This window comes from Cebus imitator, unplaced genomic scaffold (genome assembly GCF_001604975.1).
Source record: "Cebus imitator isolate Cc_AM_T3 unplaced genomic scaffold, Cebus_imitator-1.0 Scaffold102, whole genome shotgun sequence".
Classification (NCBI taxonomy): Eukaryota; Metazoa; Chordata; class Mammalia; order Primates; family Cebidae; genus Cebus; species Cebus imitator.
Genome location: NW_016107417.1, coordinates 1,658,148 through 1,675,776, shown reverse-complemented (window position 1 = coordinate 1,675,776; position 17,629 = coordinate 1,658,148). Strand labels below are relative to the sequence as shown.

Here is a 17,629-nt window from a genome sequence, read left to right as displayed (position 1 = left end):
AAAAAAAAAAAAAAAAAGCCTTTAGTCCCAAGTACTCAGCAGGCTGAGGGAAGGGAATTGCTTGAATCTGGGAGGTGGCGGTTGGATTGAGCTGAGATCATGCCAGTGCACTCCAACCTGGGCATCAGAGCGAGACTCCATCTCAAAAAAGTTGTGTCGTGTAATAGTAGCATTTGTAGTAAAGTTACCAACTTCACTGCACTTTGCTGGCATTGGGAATTGCAATTACTTAAAATATTTAAGCTAATTTACAAGTTAATGAGATGGTTAAAAGTTTTAATTATATTTAGCTGAATCTTTTAGTAAGTGTTTACTACTTCTGTTTTCTGTTTTCTGAACTTTCTTTGTGTCTTTTTCTTTTCTTTCTTTGTTTTTTTTCTCTTATGAGATAGTCACGGTATATTGCCCAGACTGGTCTTGAACTCCAGGGCTCAAGTGATCCTCCTGCCTCAGCTTCCCAAATTGCTGGGATTACAGGCTTGAGCCACTGCACCCAGCCTTCTCTATGTCTTTAGGAGCAAACTTCTAGGATGAAATTTAGAATGAATTCATTCATTAGTTTGACACCATGATGTACAAATCCCTGAATTTCCATTTCATTGTAAAAATGCCATTGTTTCATGATGTTCAGTTGGCTATAGAAAGATAGGTCATCTAATGTATTGATTTTCTAAATCTCATTTGCTTCTAATTCTCTACTGATACAAGAGTATCATTGTGGGACTTTTTGAAAAATTACAATATTACATAAAAGTGTTCTTTGAACAACAGCTTTTTATAAGATTATATTCTTTTCCAAAGAAAATAAAATAAGGAAAATTGAATGTTTATACTGTGTTGCTTATGTTCTTAAAATTTATTTCACTCTAAATAGGTATTTATAGTGATTAAAAACACAGACTTTAGAGTCAGACAGTCCTATGTTTAAATCCTGACTTTGTTGTTAACATACTAGGTAACATTTGAACGTCAGCTTTCTCAGCTATAAAAATGAGAATAATATAATCCCTGCCTTACTGGGTTGTGACAAGTTAGATAATAGAAATCATTAGCATATTGTACAACATAAAGAAAAGGCTTAATGCGGCTGGGAGTGGTGGTGTGTGCCTGTTATCCCAGCACTTTGGGAGGCTGAGACAGGTGAATCACAAGGTCAAGAGAGCGAGACCATCCTGGCCAACATGGTGAAACCCTGTCTCTACTAAAAATACAAAAATTAACTGGGCGTGGTGGCATGTGCCTGTAGTCCCAGTTACTCGGGAGGCTGAGGCAGGAGAATTGCTTGAACCCAGGAGGTGGAGGTTGCAGTAAGCTGAGATCGCACCACTGCACTCCAGCCTGGGTGACAGAGTGAGACTCTGTCTCAAAAAAAAAAAAAGCTTAATGCATGTTAGCTATTATTAATAGTAATAAAATTATCCATTGTCTTAATACTTAGGGTGGGGTAGCCTGGTGCACTGGCTCATGTATTTAATCCCAGCACTTTTGAGAGGCCAAGATGGAAGGATCACTTGAGCCCAGGAGTTCAAGACCAGCCTGGGCAACATAGGGAGACCCTATCTCTACCAAAAAAAAAAAATTATCTGGTTGTGGTGGTGTATGCCTGTGGTCCCAGCTATTCAGGAGGTTAAAGTGAGAGGGTTGCTTGAGCTTGGAAGGTCAAGGCTGTAGTGAGCTGTGATTGTGCCACTGTGCTCCAGCCTGGGTTACAGAGTGAGACCCTGTCTCAAAAAAAAAAAAAAGCAGGATGGGTTCTATATATATATATATATATATATATATATATATATATATATATATATATATATATATTGTTTCTTTGTTTTCTCCCAACATTTCGAGATTTCTCTTTTTTTGAGACAGGGTCTCACTCTTGTTCAGGCTGGAGTGCAGTGGTGCAATTTTGGCTTACCACAACCTCTGCCTCCTGGGTTCAAGTGATTGTTCTGCCTCAGCCTCCCTACCTTTGTAATCCCAAAGGTAGCTGGGATTATAGGCATGCACCACCATGCCTGGCTAAATTTTTTTTTTTTTTGAGATGGAGTTTCATTCTTGTTGCCTAGGCTGGAGTGTAATGGCATGATCTCAGTTCACTGCAACCTCTACCTCCCAGGTTCAAACAATTTTCCTGCCTCAGCCTCCTGAACAGCTAGGATTACAGGCGCTTGCCAGCATGCATAGCTAATTTTTATATTTTTAGTAGTTTTGCCATGTTGACCAGGCTGGTCTTGAACTCCTGATCACAGGTGATCCACCCACCTCAGCTTCCCAAAGTGCTGAAATTACAGGCATGAGCTACCGTCCCTAGCCTACGCCCGGCTATCTTTTTTTTTTTTTTTTTTGGTAGAGGTGGAGTTTTGCCATATTGGCCAGGCTGGTCTGAGCCGCCACACCATGCCTAAAAGGATTTCTTAAATATAAGTCACTTGTTTTGGGGAAGCTAACAGAATACTGGATGGTATCAATGAAATTCTCTTTAGTTATTGGAAAAAATTATGATGGGAACAAAAAAGACATTTTTATTTCTATTATACTTTTTGTTTCCACTCAAAAAAGATTAATTTAGCATATTAGTTGTCAAATATAAAGAATAGCTACTGTATAGCCTAATAGTTGGCAGGTATTTTACTTTTTCAGATATTATAGAGTTGTCTGCCTTTATCAAATCCGAGTTTTATTTGAGTAATTACTCTGTGTGTATTTTTTAATTAGTTGTACTGTTTTCCTTTATTTATGAAGTATTTTATATGCATTATATAAAACAAAGAATAATGAAAGAAATAAATATCACCAATAATTCTAGAGATAATTGCCGTTAACATTTTAGCTGATTTCCTTTATGTCTTTTTTTCTTTTTTCTGTTTTTTCTTTTGAGGCAAGGTCTCAACTTGTTGCCCAGGCTAGATGGAGTGCAGTGGCATGATCTCGGCTCACTGCAACCTCCAGCTCCTGGGTTCAAGTGATCCTGGTGCCTCAGCCTCCCAAGTAGCTGGGATTACAGGCACATGTGACTATGCCCGGCTAATTTTTGTATTTTTGGTAGAGATGGGGTTTTACCATGTTGACCATGCTGGTCTTGAAATCCTAACCTCAAGTGATCCACCTGCCTTGGCCTCCCAAAGTGCTGGGATTATAGGCATGAACCACCATGCCTGGCTGTCTTTTTTTTTCAAGCCTATATATTTTACATGAATACCATTTTGCGTAGTGTATTTTTTGTTTAAGCCTTTTTTCATAAGAAGACTTTGGAAATATCATTTAAGAATAGTAATGGAGGTCCTAGCTAATGTAATAAGACAAGAAAAAGAAACAAGCCGTAGAGGTTGGAAAAGCAGAAATAAAACTGACTTTATTTGCAGATGACATGGTTGTTTATGTGCAGCATGCTGGGGAATTTGCAAAGTAACGTCTAGAACAAATAGGTGAATTTAAAATGATCACTTTACAGAGTCAATATATTACACAGAAAAGTTATTTTTATATACTAGCAGCAGATAATTGGAATATAAAAAAATTTTAAACCTCTGTACTAGTATCAACAAACACCAAGCACTTAGAGATAAATTAAAAAAGTAAAAGATCTCCATGTTGAAACTACAAAACATTGCTGAGAGAAATTAAACAATAGGTGGAGAGATATACTGTGTTCATAGATTAGAAGATTGAATATTGCTAAGATATTCCGTCTTCCCAAATTGATATATGCAACAAAGTCATAATGTCAGCAAACTTTTTATAGACACTGACAAACTCATTAAAAAATTTAAATGGATTAATAAGTAAATATAGGAAGGTTGTAGGATACAAGGTTAAAATACAGAAGTCAGTCATTTTCTTAGATACTAACAATGAACAAGTAGAATTTGATATTTTTAAAAGTTACCATTGACATTAGCACTCCAACAATGAAATACTTAGATTTAAATCTAACAAAATATGTATAAGATTAATATGAGGAAAATGACAAATCACTGACGAAGTTATCAAAGAACTAAATTGTAAGATATTCCATGTTCATGGATAGGAAAACTATAGGAAGACTCATTATTGTCAAGATGTTTTTCTCAACTTGAGCTGTAGATTCAGTGCAATCCTGGTCAAAATCCCAGCAAGTTATTTTGTGGATATTGACAAACTGATTCTAAAATTTATATGGAGAGGTTGGGCATGATGGCTCACACCTGTAATCCCAGCATTCTGGGAGGCTGAGGTGGGAGGTTCACTTCAACTCAGTAGTTCAATACTCCCCTGGGCAACATAGCAAGACCCCATCTCTACTAAAAAATTTAAAAATTAGCTGGGCATGGTGGCATGTGCCTGGAGTCCCAGCTACTCAGGGGGATCTTTTGAGCCCAAGACGTCACTTCAATGAACTATGATTGCAGCACTTCACTCTAGCGTGGGCAACAAAGCAAGGCTATCTCAAAAAATAAAAACATAAAGTTTATATGGAAAGAAAAAGACCCAGAATAGCCAACTCAATATTGAAGAATAAAGTCAGAGGACTGGCACTACCTGACTTCAAGACTTATAAAGCTGCAGTAATTAAGACACTGTGATATTGACAAAAGGATAAGTAAATACTTTTTTTTTTTTTTTTGCTCAATTTTAAGTATTTTTAAATACTCAAGTACTTACAGTTACCTGCCTTAGGAGATTATTTTTGCTCTGAAAAGTTAGTTGTTAAGAAAAATTCAAGGAGAAAGAAATAGTCCCTTATATTTATCCACTTATTTATGATTTCTGGTGCTCTTCATTTCTTCTTGAATAGCTGGATTTTCATCTTCAGCCTGAAGAAAATTCTTTAGCAGATCTTCTAGCAACAGATTATTTCATCATCTTTCTTAAAATGCCTTTACCTTAGCCTCATTTTAAAAGGATATTGCACTGGAATATCCGGCTTGATAGTTTTCTCCTTTTTAACATTTTGAAAGATGTTGTCAGTTGTCTTCTGGCCTTTATTGGGTTTGTGGGTTTTTTTTTGTTTTTGAGACAGTGTCTCGCTCTTTCACACAGGCCAGAGTGCAGTGGCACAATCTTGGCTCACTACAATCTCTGCCTCCCAGCTCAAATGATTCTTGTGACTCAGCCTCTGAATAGCACTGAGATTACAGTGGAATATCTCTCAATTTATATTTTTAGTAGAGACAGGGTTTTGCCATGTTGGCCAGGCTGGTCTTTTTTTTTTTTTTTTTGAGACGGAGTTTCGCTCTTGTTACCCAGGCTGGAGTGCAATGGCGCGATCTCGGCTCACCGCAACCTCCGCCTCCTGGGTTCAGGCAATTCTCCTGCCTCAGCCTCCTGAGTAGCTGGGATTACAGGCACGTGCCACCATGCCCAGCTAATTTTTTGTATTTTTAGTAGAGACGGGGTTTCACCATGTTGACCAGGATGGTCTCGATCTCTTGACCTCGTGATCCACCCACCTCGGCCTCCCAAAGTGCTGGGATTACAGGCTTGAGCCACCGCGCCCGGCCCAGGCTGGTCTTAAACTCTTGGCTTCAAGCAGTCCACCTGGTTTGGCCTCCCAAAGTGCTGGGATTATAGGCATGAGCCACCACACCTGGGCCTGGGCTTTATTGCTTATGGTAAGAAGTCAGCTGTGATTCATATTATACTTTCTCTGTATATAATGTGTGATTTTCCTCTGGCTTCTTTCAATATTTTATCTTTATCTTTGGTTTTTATCATTTTGACTATTACATGCCTAGATGTGATTTTCTTTTCATTTATCCTTCTTTGTGTTTGCTGAGCTTTTCACATCTTAATATTTTTCATGAAATTTTAGGGAATTTTGTCCATGATTTCTTCATGTTTTTCTTGTTCTATTCTCATTTTATTCTCCTATCCTCTTTCTGGGACTCCCATTACACATGTTTTAGACTGATTGATATTTTCCTACAGATTCCTAAGACTTTATTCATTTTTCTTCAGTCTCTTTTTCTTTAATCTCCAGATTGGATAGTTTTTGTTATTTGTCTTCAGTGATTTCATTGACACGTGTCACCTCTAAATCTGCTATTAAACCTATCTAGTGAATTCTCCATTTCAATTATTTAACTTTTCAGTTATAGAATTTCCTTTTGGTTCCTTTTGTATAGTGTTAATTTATCTGCTGACCTTTCCTATCAGTTTACTCATTAAGGCTGCCTTTTAAGTCTCTGAACATATTTATAATAGATTATTTAAAGTCTTTCCTAAATGTAATATCTGTACCATGTCAGGATCTGTTTCTTTTCTTTTTTCAGAGACAGGGTCTCACCCTGTCACCAGCTGAAGTGCAGTGGCACAGTCATAACTCACTGCAGCCTCCAGCTCCTGGGCTCAGTGATCCTCCTGCCTCAGCCTCTTGAGTAGCTAGGACCACAGGCATGTGCCATCGCACCCAGCTAATTTTTTATTTATTTATTTTTTTTGGAGACAAGAGTCTTGCCATGTTGCCTAGCCTAGGCTCAAATATCTGGCCTCAAGCGATCCTCCTGCCTTGGCCTCCCAAAGTCTGATATTATGGGCATAAGCCTGGCCCTCAGGTTCTGTTTCTATTAATTGCTTGACTGTGGGTTATCATGTCCTACTTCTTTGCATATCTAGTAAATTTTTGTTTCATACTGGGCAATATGATTATATTCTGTGTTGCATTTTCTATCTCTGGAGAGTATTTATTTTTATTCTAGTAGGCTATGCACCTTGACCTTACGCAGACTTGTTTTTATGCATTTTAAAGGTTAGGTTTGTAGAAAGCCAATGCAGTTTTCAAACTTTTCAGATTTGATACCATTTAGCCTCCAAACTCTTAACTCCTCTGTGGATTTTATCAAGGCATAGCCTTAGACTTTTTTGGGATGGGTCTACAGCAGACCTTCATCTAGAGTATGGTTTTTATTACTAAAGCATTATCTGTGTTGCATCTCAGCTAGACACCAGCAGTTTTAACAAGGTCTCCCCCATTCTATCAAGGCCTGAAGGCCAACATTTTTCAGCACTGGAAAATCTTGCTAGTATTTTGTTCCATTCTCAACTTCATAGCACCTGCTCTTTGGGAAATTGCATATAGCCTCACTCTCTGCAAGGACTCATGGGGAGCTCCTACACAGGCTTTAGTACCGTACTTTGTGCAGCTCCCTCTTCTCCAATGCCCTGCCCTGTAGATTCCAGGTACTTTCACAACTCCAAAATCTATTCTTTGCCTCTTCAGCTTAGTGGGACCACTGTGCTCTGCTTGCGTTTCATGTCCCTGTTCTGTGGATAGGAAAATTTCCCCATGTAGACATCTAGGGCAATTACAAGACTAACCTCATGAGTTTCCCTTCTCTCAAGGGATTGTAACCTTGTGCTATCTATCGTCCACTGCCTGAAAACAATCGTCTCATATATTTTATCCAGTTTTATAGTAGTTTTTGGTTTGAGGCCTTATTTGGTTATTTAATTAATGTGGGAGGAAAAGCCTCAGTACATGGTTTTGCTACATGTTCGTAATGTCATCTGATTGAAATTTTTCTGTCTACTTTAACAGTTGAAGACCTATGTGAAGAGGTGGCTTGATACTGATAATGATCTCTCATTCTTTCTCCTTGTCCCCACATGATCTCGGCAAAAAATGTAAATTCATCTTTAAATGGACATGGTGGTTTGTTTAGTGGTTCTTTGAGTGAGGACTGGTGGATGGTAAACATTTTAAGTCTCTCATTTTGTAATGGTAGTTTGGCTCTCTTAAAAGTTCAGATTTGGGAAATGCCAGATATAGGTGATGGGGAGGAAGGCAGCAAATCACACCACCATGTGTGTGCCTGTGCAGCAATCTTGCATGTCCTTCACATGTACCCCAAAACCTAAAATGCAATTAAAAAAAAAAAGTTCAGATTTGGCTGGGTGATGTGGCTCATGCCTGTAATCCCAGAACTCTGGGAGGCTGAGGCAGGAGGATCTCTAGAGACCAGCCTGGGCAACATAGTGAGATCCTGTATCTACAAAAAATTATGAAAATTTCCCTAAGCAGTTTAATATGAAGAAAAAAAATTAGCTAGGCATTGTGTACACCTGTAGTCCTAGTGAGTTGGGAGCCTGAGATAGGAGGATCCTTTGATCCCAGGAGTTGGAGGCTGCAGTGAGCTATGATCACACCACTGCACAAAGCCTGGGCCACAGAACATGACCCTCTTTCAGACAGACAGACAGACAGATAGATAGATAAAGTAAGTAAGTAAGTAAAAAAAAAATCCAGATTCAAAGTTACTTCAGGTCTCTGAAGATAGTACTGGATCACCTTCTGGCATTTAACGTTGCTAACTCGTGTTTTTTGCTAATTTAATTTTTTTTGGTAGCTTATAGGGTTCTGCTTATCCTTGTTATTTTGGGTTTCATTGTGATGTGTTAACTGTGTGGCTTTTTTAGTTTTTGATTTTGCCTTGTTTTTTAGAAATTTATCCTGCTTGACATTTGATAAATTTGTTCAAATAGCACTTATATCTGTCCTTACTTTATATTTCTCAGTCATTATTTCTTTTGGATCTATTTTTAATGTATTTTGCCTTTTCTTATTTTAATTGATATAAAATTCATGTACTATAAACACAACCATTGTAAAGTGTACAATTTAGTGGGTTTTAGTGTATTTTCAGGGTTGTATAACTATGGCTTTTTTTGGCAGGGTCTCACTCTGTCACCCAGGCAGGGATGCAGTGGTGTGATCATGGTTCACTGCAGCCTCGACCTCCTGGGCTCAGGTAATCCTCCCACCTCAGCCCTCCTAGTAGTTGGGACTACAGTTGTGTACCACTGCACCTAGTTATTTTTTTTGTATTTTTTATAGAGATGGGGTTTCGCCACATTGCGCATGGTGGTCTCAAACTCCTGGGCTCAAGCAGTCCTCCCACCTTGGCTTCCCAAAGTGCTGTGACTATTGCCATGAGCCATTGTTTCCTGCCTGTGTAACTGTTATCACTATCTAATTCCAGTACATTTTCATCTTTAAAAAGAAACTGTGTACTCATTAGCAATCACTCCTATTACTTTCATTTTCTATGCCTTGGCAAACACTAATCTACTTTCTGTCTCTGGCGATTTGCTTATTTTGGATATCTCGTATAAATGGAATCATACAATATGTAGCATTTTGTGTCTGAGTTCTTTAAGCATTATGTTTTCAAGATTTATCCATGTTGTTGCATGTAACAGTACTTAATTTCTTTTTAAGGCTGAATACTCCACATTTTGTTAAGCTCTTCATCGTTTGATGGTCATTTGGGTTGTTTCCACTTTTGGCTATTATGAGTAATCCTGCTATGAACATTCATGTACTAACTTTTAAATTTGCTCTTCTACTGTGTCCAATCTAAGCATACATATAGTTTTAATTTCAAACACTATATCTTTAATTTTTAGAAATTAAATATCTAATTTCTATATTAAAATAAAAATTAAAGTATCTTTAATTTTTTTTTTTTTTTGAAAGTCTTGCCCTGTCCTCCAGGCTGGCGATCTTGCTCACTGCAACTTCTACCTTCTGGGGTCTAGCAATCCTCCTGCCTCAGCCTCCCAAGTAGGTGAGATCATAGGCACCTGCCATCACACCCGGCTAATCTTTTTTGTATTTTTAGTAGAGATGGGGTTTCGTCATGTTGGCCAGGCTGGTCTTAAACTCCTGACCTTGGGTGATCCACTTGCCTCTGCCTCCCAAAGTGCTGGGATCACAGGCATGAGCCACTGTGCCAGCCAATTTATAAGATTTCTAATACCCCATTACTTTCTGTTTAATTTACAACAGTGTTTCCTTGTTTCATGGCTTCTTTTACTTTTTGAAGGTATAAAATATAGATACTTATTTTTAAATCTCTCCCAGATTGTTCCATTAACTTTATTTTCTTAGGTGTAAATGCATTGGTTGATATGTATTATAGTTTTCATAGTATTAATCTTCTTTGCCTGGTAATTTTTAATTAAGAGCTGTTTATGATCTGTTTAACCTGAACACATTTTGTTTTGACAGCTGTCCTGTAGGAGGCTCTCTGAGAGTCACTGAGCCTTAGCCTTGTATGATGTATACCTAGAATTAATTTTTGTATGGGTGGTAAAATGTGAAGCTCTCGCATCTTAATAGATTATATAGTTCTGAGTCCTTTCACCACTTACATGAAATGGCTCTATGTCCTTCATCTCACATCAGTGAGGCTGCTACCAGAACCCCCTTGGCTGTAACTAACATTCAGGTAGACAGGTAATGTGCCTCTAGCCTTTGTTCATATATTGGTCTCTTGCTTAGACCTCCTGTGTGTGTCTCTTGCTCTTAAACCTGTGTTACAGTATTAGCTCTATGTTCCTAGTCTAGGCCAAATATCATGCATCATTTTAGTTCTTGTCTACGATTGTGGAATCTCTCTTTCGTTCCCTTTTTGTTGTTCTTTTCAAAGAAGGGGGAAGAAGAACACCTTTCCATTTCTGGTCTATGAAGATTTATCTTTTCTGGCTGAGTAAGGTGTCTTATACCTGTAATCCCAGCACTTCGGGAGGCCAAGGCAGGCAGATCTCTTTTTGAGAACATCTTGGCCAACATTGCAAAACCCCTTCTCTATTAAAAAGATAAAAATTAGCCAGGCATGGTAGCGCACACCTGTGATCCTAGCTACACAGGAGGCCGAGGCATGAGACTATCTTGAACCTGGGAGGCAGAGGTTGTAGTGAGCCAAGATCACGCCACTGCACTCCAGCTTGGGCAACAGGGCAAGACTCTATTTAAAAAAAAAAAAAAAAATTCTGTTTTCTTTTTTTCTCACCATAACTATGTATTTATTAAGATTTTAAAATTCTTGTATTATTTTATATGTTTGATCAGGAAGGTGATATTTCAGCATATACTCGATTTATCTTGAAATCAAAGGCTTTTATTTAGTTATTATTTCACCTTTTTACATTTAACTCTAGTCAATCTATCTGGATTTGTGTGTTTGTGTATGTGGAGTGAGACTATTGAAATTGATCTCCCCCCAAATAGCTACATAATTTATTATAAATTATTATTAAGATTTCCAAAGAATTCAAAGTTATTTATAAACCTTTTCTCATATATCCACATTTACCCCATTTCTGTACTGTCTTACTAATCAAACTGAAATATTCAGATATAATTTTTTCTTATTTCACAGAATGGTAATTGAATCACAGAAAAGGGGGGTTGCCTTAGGTCAGAAAGTTGATCAGTGGCAAAAGTGAAGATTGATGCAAGACATCAAGATTGATAGCTAATTTTCTTTCTTTCTTTTTATTTTTCGAGATTGAGTTTCACTCTTGTCACCCAGGCAGGAGTGCAATGGTGCGATCTTGGCTCACTGCAACCTCCACCTCCTGGGTTCAAGCGATTCTCCTGCCTCAAACTCCTGAATAACTGGGGTTGCAGGCACCCACCACCATGCCCCGCTAATTTTTTGTATTTTTATAGGATGGGGTTTCACCATGATGGTCAGGCTGGTCTCGAACTCCCAGCCTCAGGTGATCCACCTGCCTCGGCCTCCCAAAGTGCTGGAATTACAGGCGTGAGCTGCCAGGCCCAGTCGTTAGCTAGAATTTGATTTGGGAATGTCTACACTTTTTTTTTTTAAAGCATTATGAGATATGTAGCATGAAACTTGTGCTGTTATTGTAGGGCATATTTTTTTAATCATCATTAGGTTTTCAAAGTTTAATTCTTGTGTAATATCAACATTGTCAACATCATTAACAAAGCAGGCCAGGTGCAATGGCTTATGCCTATAATCCCAGAAATTTGGGAGTTCAAGGCGGGCAGATCACCTGAGGTCAGGAGTTTGAGACCAGCCTGGCCGGCATGATGAAACCCAACTCTACTAAAAAAACACAAATTAGCCAGGCATGGAGGTGTGCACCTGTAATACTTGCTACTCAGGAGGCTGAGGCAGGAGAATCGCTTGAACCTGGGAGGTGAAGCTTGCAATGAGCTGAGATTGTGCCACTGCCCTCCAGCCTGGGCAACACAGCAAGACTCTGTCTTTAAAAAAAAAAAAAGGAAAGTAAATCTTGCAGATACATGTAGAGGAAATAGGGATGGCATTTTGTAAAATAAGAGATAGGAGACTTGGTTTTTCCCTTGTAATATGAGTGACATGGTATAGAGAAGAAGAAAGATGGTACATACTTGGTTGTTTTCTTCGTTGTTGATGATTCAGGACTTGTCGATGCTTTATAGAAAGATAGTTCTGATTCAATACATGCAAGTATACCAAGTGGTTAATCCACAAATTAAATTGGTAAGAGTTTAATTTTCTTTTTTAAAGACAACCTCATTAAAGAACATGCTATATAAGGTACATGCTGGGCTGGGCATGATGGCTCACACCTGTAATCCCAGCACTTTGGGAGGTCAGGATGGGCAGATCACTGGAGACCAGGAGTTTGAGACTAGACTGGCCAACATGGTGAAACCCTTCTCTACTAAAAATACAAAAAAATAAGCCGGGCATGGTGTCACATACCTCTAATCCCAGCTACTTGGGTGGCTGAGGCATGAACATCACTTGAACCCAGGAGGTGGATGTTGCAGTGAGCTGAGATAACACCACTGCACTCCAGCCTGGGTGACAGAGTAAGACTCCATCTCACAAAAAAAAAGAAAGAAAGGTACTTGCCTGAGAGTCACTCTTGAATTTTTCAGGCTTCAGCTCTAAATTAGTTCATGTACTAGACTTAGGTTTATTAAATAATGAATTGATTTATTTAAAAATACAAGAATATCAGAACTATCAGTTCTGAAGCTATATGGCATTAAACATTACCTTGTGGAAATTAACAGAAAATAAAAATTGATTTAGCAAATGAAAAAAATTGAAAAGATGAGATTAAATGTCCTAATCCCATAAAGTAATTCTAAATGTTCAAGCAATTTGCTGATTCATAGCACTTTCCAGTCATATTTTAAATCTTGTAGATAATCTTTTCATCAGGGAAAAGCCTTCTTGGCTCACCAGTTTAATAAACAAATCCAGAAATCCTGGTGCTTATCCAAACTGCTTGTTTGACTTTGTTGCCATTTCTTCTCACACAGAAATACAGTCCATACTGCCCGGAATCTCTGCAAAGCTGACTTGGACTTCAGAGGAAAGCAGCTATTCTCAGGACATGACAGGAGTAACACCCTTCCAGATGATTTTTGAGGCAGGTTTTGTTGTGGTCTTATAAATTACTCATGATTTCATTCTTATTTTTCTGCAAATCTAGTAACAGAAAGAAAAGCCTAGATCCATCATAGTTCCAAGTTGAAATGAAATAAGGCATTGGCTCCCAAACTTGCCTGTACAGACATTAGATCGCCTAGGAGTTCCAAAAATACTGTCATCTGTGTCCCATTCTGAGTGATTGTGACTTAATTGGTCTGGGTATGATACTTATTAGTCTTCTTGGGCTGCCATAGCAAAATACCACAGACTGGATAGCTTAAGCAATAGAGATTTATTTTCTCACAGTTCTGGAGGCTAGACATCCAAGATCAGTGTGCTGTCAGTGCTGGCTTCTGGTGAGGCCTTTCTTCCTGGCTTATAGACTACTGCCTTGTTACTGTGTCCTTATGTGGTTTTTCTCTGCGTGTGCCTGAAAAGAAAGAGATCTCTAGTGTCTCTTTATTTTTATTGAATTTTTTTTTTTTAGAGATGTGGTCTTGCTATGTTGCACAAGCTGAAGTGCAGTGGCTATTCACAGGTATAGTCATAGCATGCTACAGCCTTGAACTCCTGAGCTCAAGTGATCTTCCTGCGTCAACCTGCCAAGTAGCTGGTAGCTGGGACTACAGGTGGGGACTAGTGGCACCTGGCTCTGGTGTATCTTTTTATAAGGACACCAGTGCTATTAAGACCTAGGATGAGGGCCCTACCCTTATGACCTCATTTACTCTGAATAACTTCCTGAGGGCCCTACTTCCAAATACAGTCACCCTGGGGCTTAGGACTTCAGCAGATGAATTTTGAGGGACACAATTCAGTCCATAACAGTATGGCCTAGGCTTTGGAACATTATTACTAATATACAGAACCAATGAAACAAACCCTTATTTGAATTTAGATCTCCTAATAAAATAAAAAGTGACTCTCCATGCAGATCTTACTTGGATACATTTTTATTAGTTTGGCTTAGAGATCTTTTTATTGACTTATTTGTGGTCCAGATTTATGAGAGTGATAATTCACTCTCCATTCCCTTTAACAGTTCTTTCATCTCCTATTTTCCTTACTTAGAGTTGGTGGAGACATAATGAATTGCAGTGCTTTAAACATTCTCCCAGGAAGCTGTTGGGCAGCCTTTCTCCATGTTTGAATAATTATACGCTCATTCTGAAAGAAATGGGTATGCAACAGGACAACAGATATTCCTGGCTGTGCCTTATCTTCTTTAGGAGAATGGAGGGTGAACAATCTGGAGCAATTAATGGTTAGTCAGCTCTGAAGCTATTCATGTCAAGTAGCAATAAAAAGGTGATTCCAGTGAACCAAGAAGGGCAATTCTGGGAAATGAGGTTCTGTATTTTAGTCAGCCTGAACAAGCAATAATTTGTATGCATAACATTTATTTAAATTATTTAAGTCTCCTGACAAGTTTGTGAAGTGGGTAGGATGAGGATTATCACCCCATTTTACAGACCAGAAAGTTGGGACTCAGAGAACTTGACTGACTCTCCCAGTGTCATACAAAAGTTAAGTGGCAGAATTAGAACTTGAACCAAAGTCTGACTCATATAGATCAGGGCTATTTCAATATTTATTTATTCATCCAGACACGTGTGTTTGTTCAAGTCAGTGTCAATGAGCTAGGTACTGTCTGTAGTTACAGCATCTTAAGATACATTACTTGGTCCCAAGGAACTTGTAATGTAGATAGATCAAGAAGTAAACGCATAATTACAATATGGGGTGATTTACAGGATGGATGATAGAAGCAAGCACTGAATGCTATGTTAGTGTGGAGGAAGGGCACCTAAACCATGGGAAGAGGTCAAAGTCAGGAGATCTTGATGAGACTGAAAAACAGATTTGCTGGGTGTAGGAGATTCTGACACTTGAAAGAATAGGAAGTTGTTATCAGAGTGATAAAGTTTCTGTCTCTCTTTTTTTTTTAATTGCAAAAATAGTGTTTCCCTCAGAAAAGTTAAAGTATGATCAAAACAGATACTTAAAATACACATAATTTGGCCTTTCAAGGCAGTCATTATTAATATCTTGGTGTACATCTTTTCACAATAGAGTGGGAAATTGCAAGTTAAGATTTTCAGAATGGAACAGTTCCAAGCCGTGGCCATGGAAATAGGTGGCTGGGACCGAGTGGAGATCAGGGTCATTATTGTTGAAAAGGTCAGGGAATTGTGAGACTAAGTTGATGCTTGGGCTAGTTATCTGCTTGGATATGGGTATCAGTCAAGATGATGACAGCATGTGGAGTACAGAGGAAAACTGTGAGCTTCGTGACCAGGAGTCAGCTGGTGATGGAGGTAAAAGAATAGTATAGTCAGACGGCATTAGCCTCAAGGGAACAAGGATTTCCTCATGCATTTCTTCCATTATATCTCATTGTTTTGGATACGGTGCAGCTATTTAAACAATATTTGAGTGAAAAGAATGAGAAGAAATAAAAAGAAGATTGTAAAAGATTTCATCATTTATGCCTCAATTGAGGAGAAAGGTTAAGTAGCAAGGTTCACGGCAAAGACTAACAGACATCCAAGCCTATAATAAATGAGTCATTAATTTGGGCATGCAAGGAAAGTTAATCGCAAGGAAGACTATGGAAAGTTTCATTTAGGAGAGATATTGGGCTTTGCGTTTATGCCCACAGCTAGTCTTGCACCTTGAGGTTCATTAGGCCAGGTAACATGTCCCTCCAAAAGCAATCTCATTTTATAAGATCTTCTTGACAGCTTTATCCAGTTTAATATTTTTGTAATAATACTAAATGATCAAGTGAATGGAGTTATACATATATACATACAAACACATATATGCACAAACATATCTATATATTTATACATCTATAATTCTGTGTGTATGTATCTAAAGTGAGGGGGGAAGAGAGATTGAGACTTTCTTCTAGAATGTAATATAAAGGGCTCATGACTGCATAAGTTCATATTTGAAAACATACTTATATATTCTATCATATAATTAGACATACTTAAAGGTGAAGGCTAAAACCATGCGATTTAATAGCGGTTTCTGCTGTGTAGGGGTGGCAGTATCCATTTTTTTCATAACAGTACATAAGTAAGTTCAGTGCTTCTGTAGGTATGTCAGGCTCGGATACTGGGTCTCTAACACCCAACACCCAATTGTAAAAGGCTTTGTCATCTCTCTCTTCCTCTCTCTAATAATTCTATGAGTAGATCTGAAAAGTGGTTAGTTGTGTTGTATTAACTATCCTCTCTGACCTGACATTAGTCACTTTATCCTAACTCTGGGTTAGGTGTCAGTTCTTCTGGTGTGTTCCTTTAGCACCTCATTTATCTAAATTTCACATTGCCATATAAATTAGTCTTTGACTTCTACTGAACTGTGAACTCTTCTAATTCAGAGATTGTCATTATTTATTTTTATAGGCCAGGTACATAATAAGCCACATTAATATTTTATGAGCGAGTAAATGCATATATTGAGTAGCCATACATAAGCATTGCTCTATAAAAAATAATGATGGATTATATATTATCCGATTCAGATAGCTACCTGCATACACAGAAAATGAACATTTTTGGAGAGGCAACATTGCATAATAGAATGCAGAGTGTGGAGTTAGTCAGTTCTAGGTCTGAATCCCAGTGCTGCTACTTAACTAGCTGTGTGTGACCTTGGACAAGTTAATTAGCTTATTGAATCTCATTATCTTCTATAAAATGGGGTTATTTCTTACTTGCATAGAAACTGCTTGGCATGTAGCAAGTATTCAGTAAATATAATCATTCATTGTAGCCTCTCTCCAGTAGTTGCTCAAGGAACTTTCACTTCAGCTGTCTCACTGTTAGATGTAATTAGCCCTCTCTATGATACGCCCTATAATCACCAAGTTTACAAAGGTTTGAAACTGTTCCAAGAAGTTGTTTTGGAAATGGTAAGTACAGAAAATGCTTTAAAAACTATTGCTTTTTTATTGTTTAAACATTTTATACTAAAATTTTAAAAATGAAGGATGTGACTATGATATATATACTGACTACAGTTATTATTTAATTACCACTATTTACATGCATGAATAATCCTAGACGTGTTTACAGAATTTTCTAATAATTCCCCATCTGTTTTTGTAATTTTTTTTTTTTTGAGGCGGGGTCTCACTCTGTCACCCAAGCTGGAGTGCAGTGGCATAATCTCAGCTTACTGCAACCTCCACCTCCCAGGTTCAAGTGATTCTCGTGTCTCAGACTCCAGAGTAGCTGGGATTACAGGAGCATGCCACCATACTTGGCTAATTTTTTTTGTATGTTTTTAATAGAGGTGGGGTTTCACCATGTTTGCCTGGCTGGTCTTGAACTCCTGACCTCAAGCACTCCTGCCTCGGCATCCCAAAGTGCTGGGATTACAGATGTGAACCACCATGCCCGGCCCATTTTTGTAATAATTTTTTCAAATAATTTTTTTTTTTTTTTTTTTTT

General features: G+C 38.1%; 1 protein-coding gene across 6 annotated transcripts in view; it reads left to right on the top strand.

The window, feature by feature from the left end:
- The window catches only part of CUNH11orf80 (chromosome unknown C11orf80 homolog), a 107,337-nt gene that overhangs the window by 40,962 nt on the left and 48,746 nt on the right, over positions 1-17,629 (top strand). For all 6 annotated transcript variants that reach the window (XM_037741562.1, XM_017537000.2, XM_017536999.2 and 3 more), the window contains exon 4: positions 13,049-13,158. In XM_037741562.1, the coding sequence (XP_037597490.1) occupies positions 13,049-13,158 (110 nt within the window). The remainder of the gene's footprint in view (positions 1-13,048; positions 13,159-17,629) is intronic.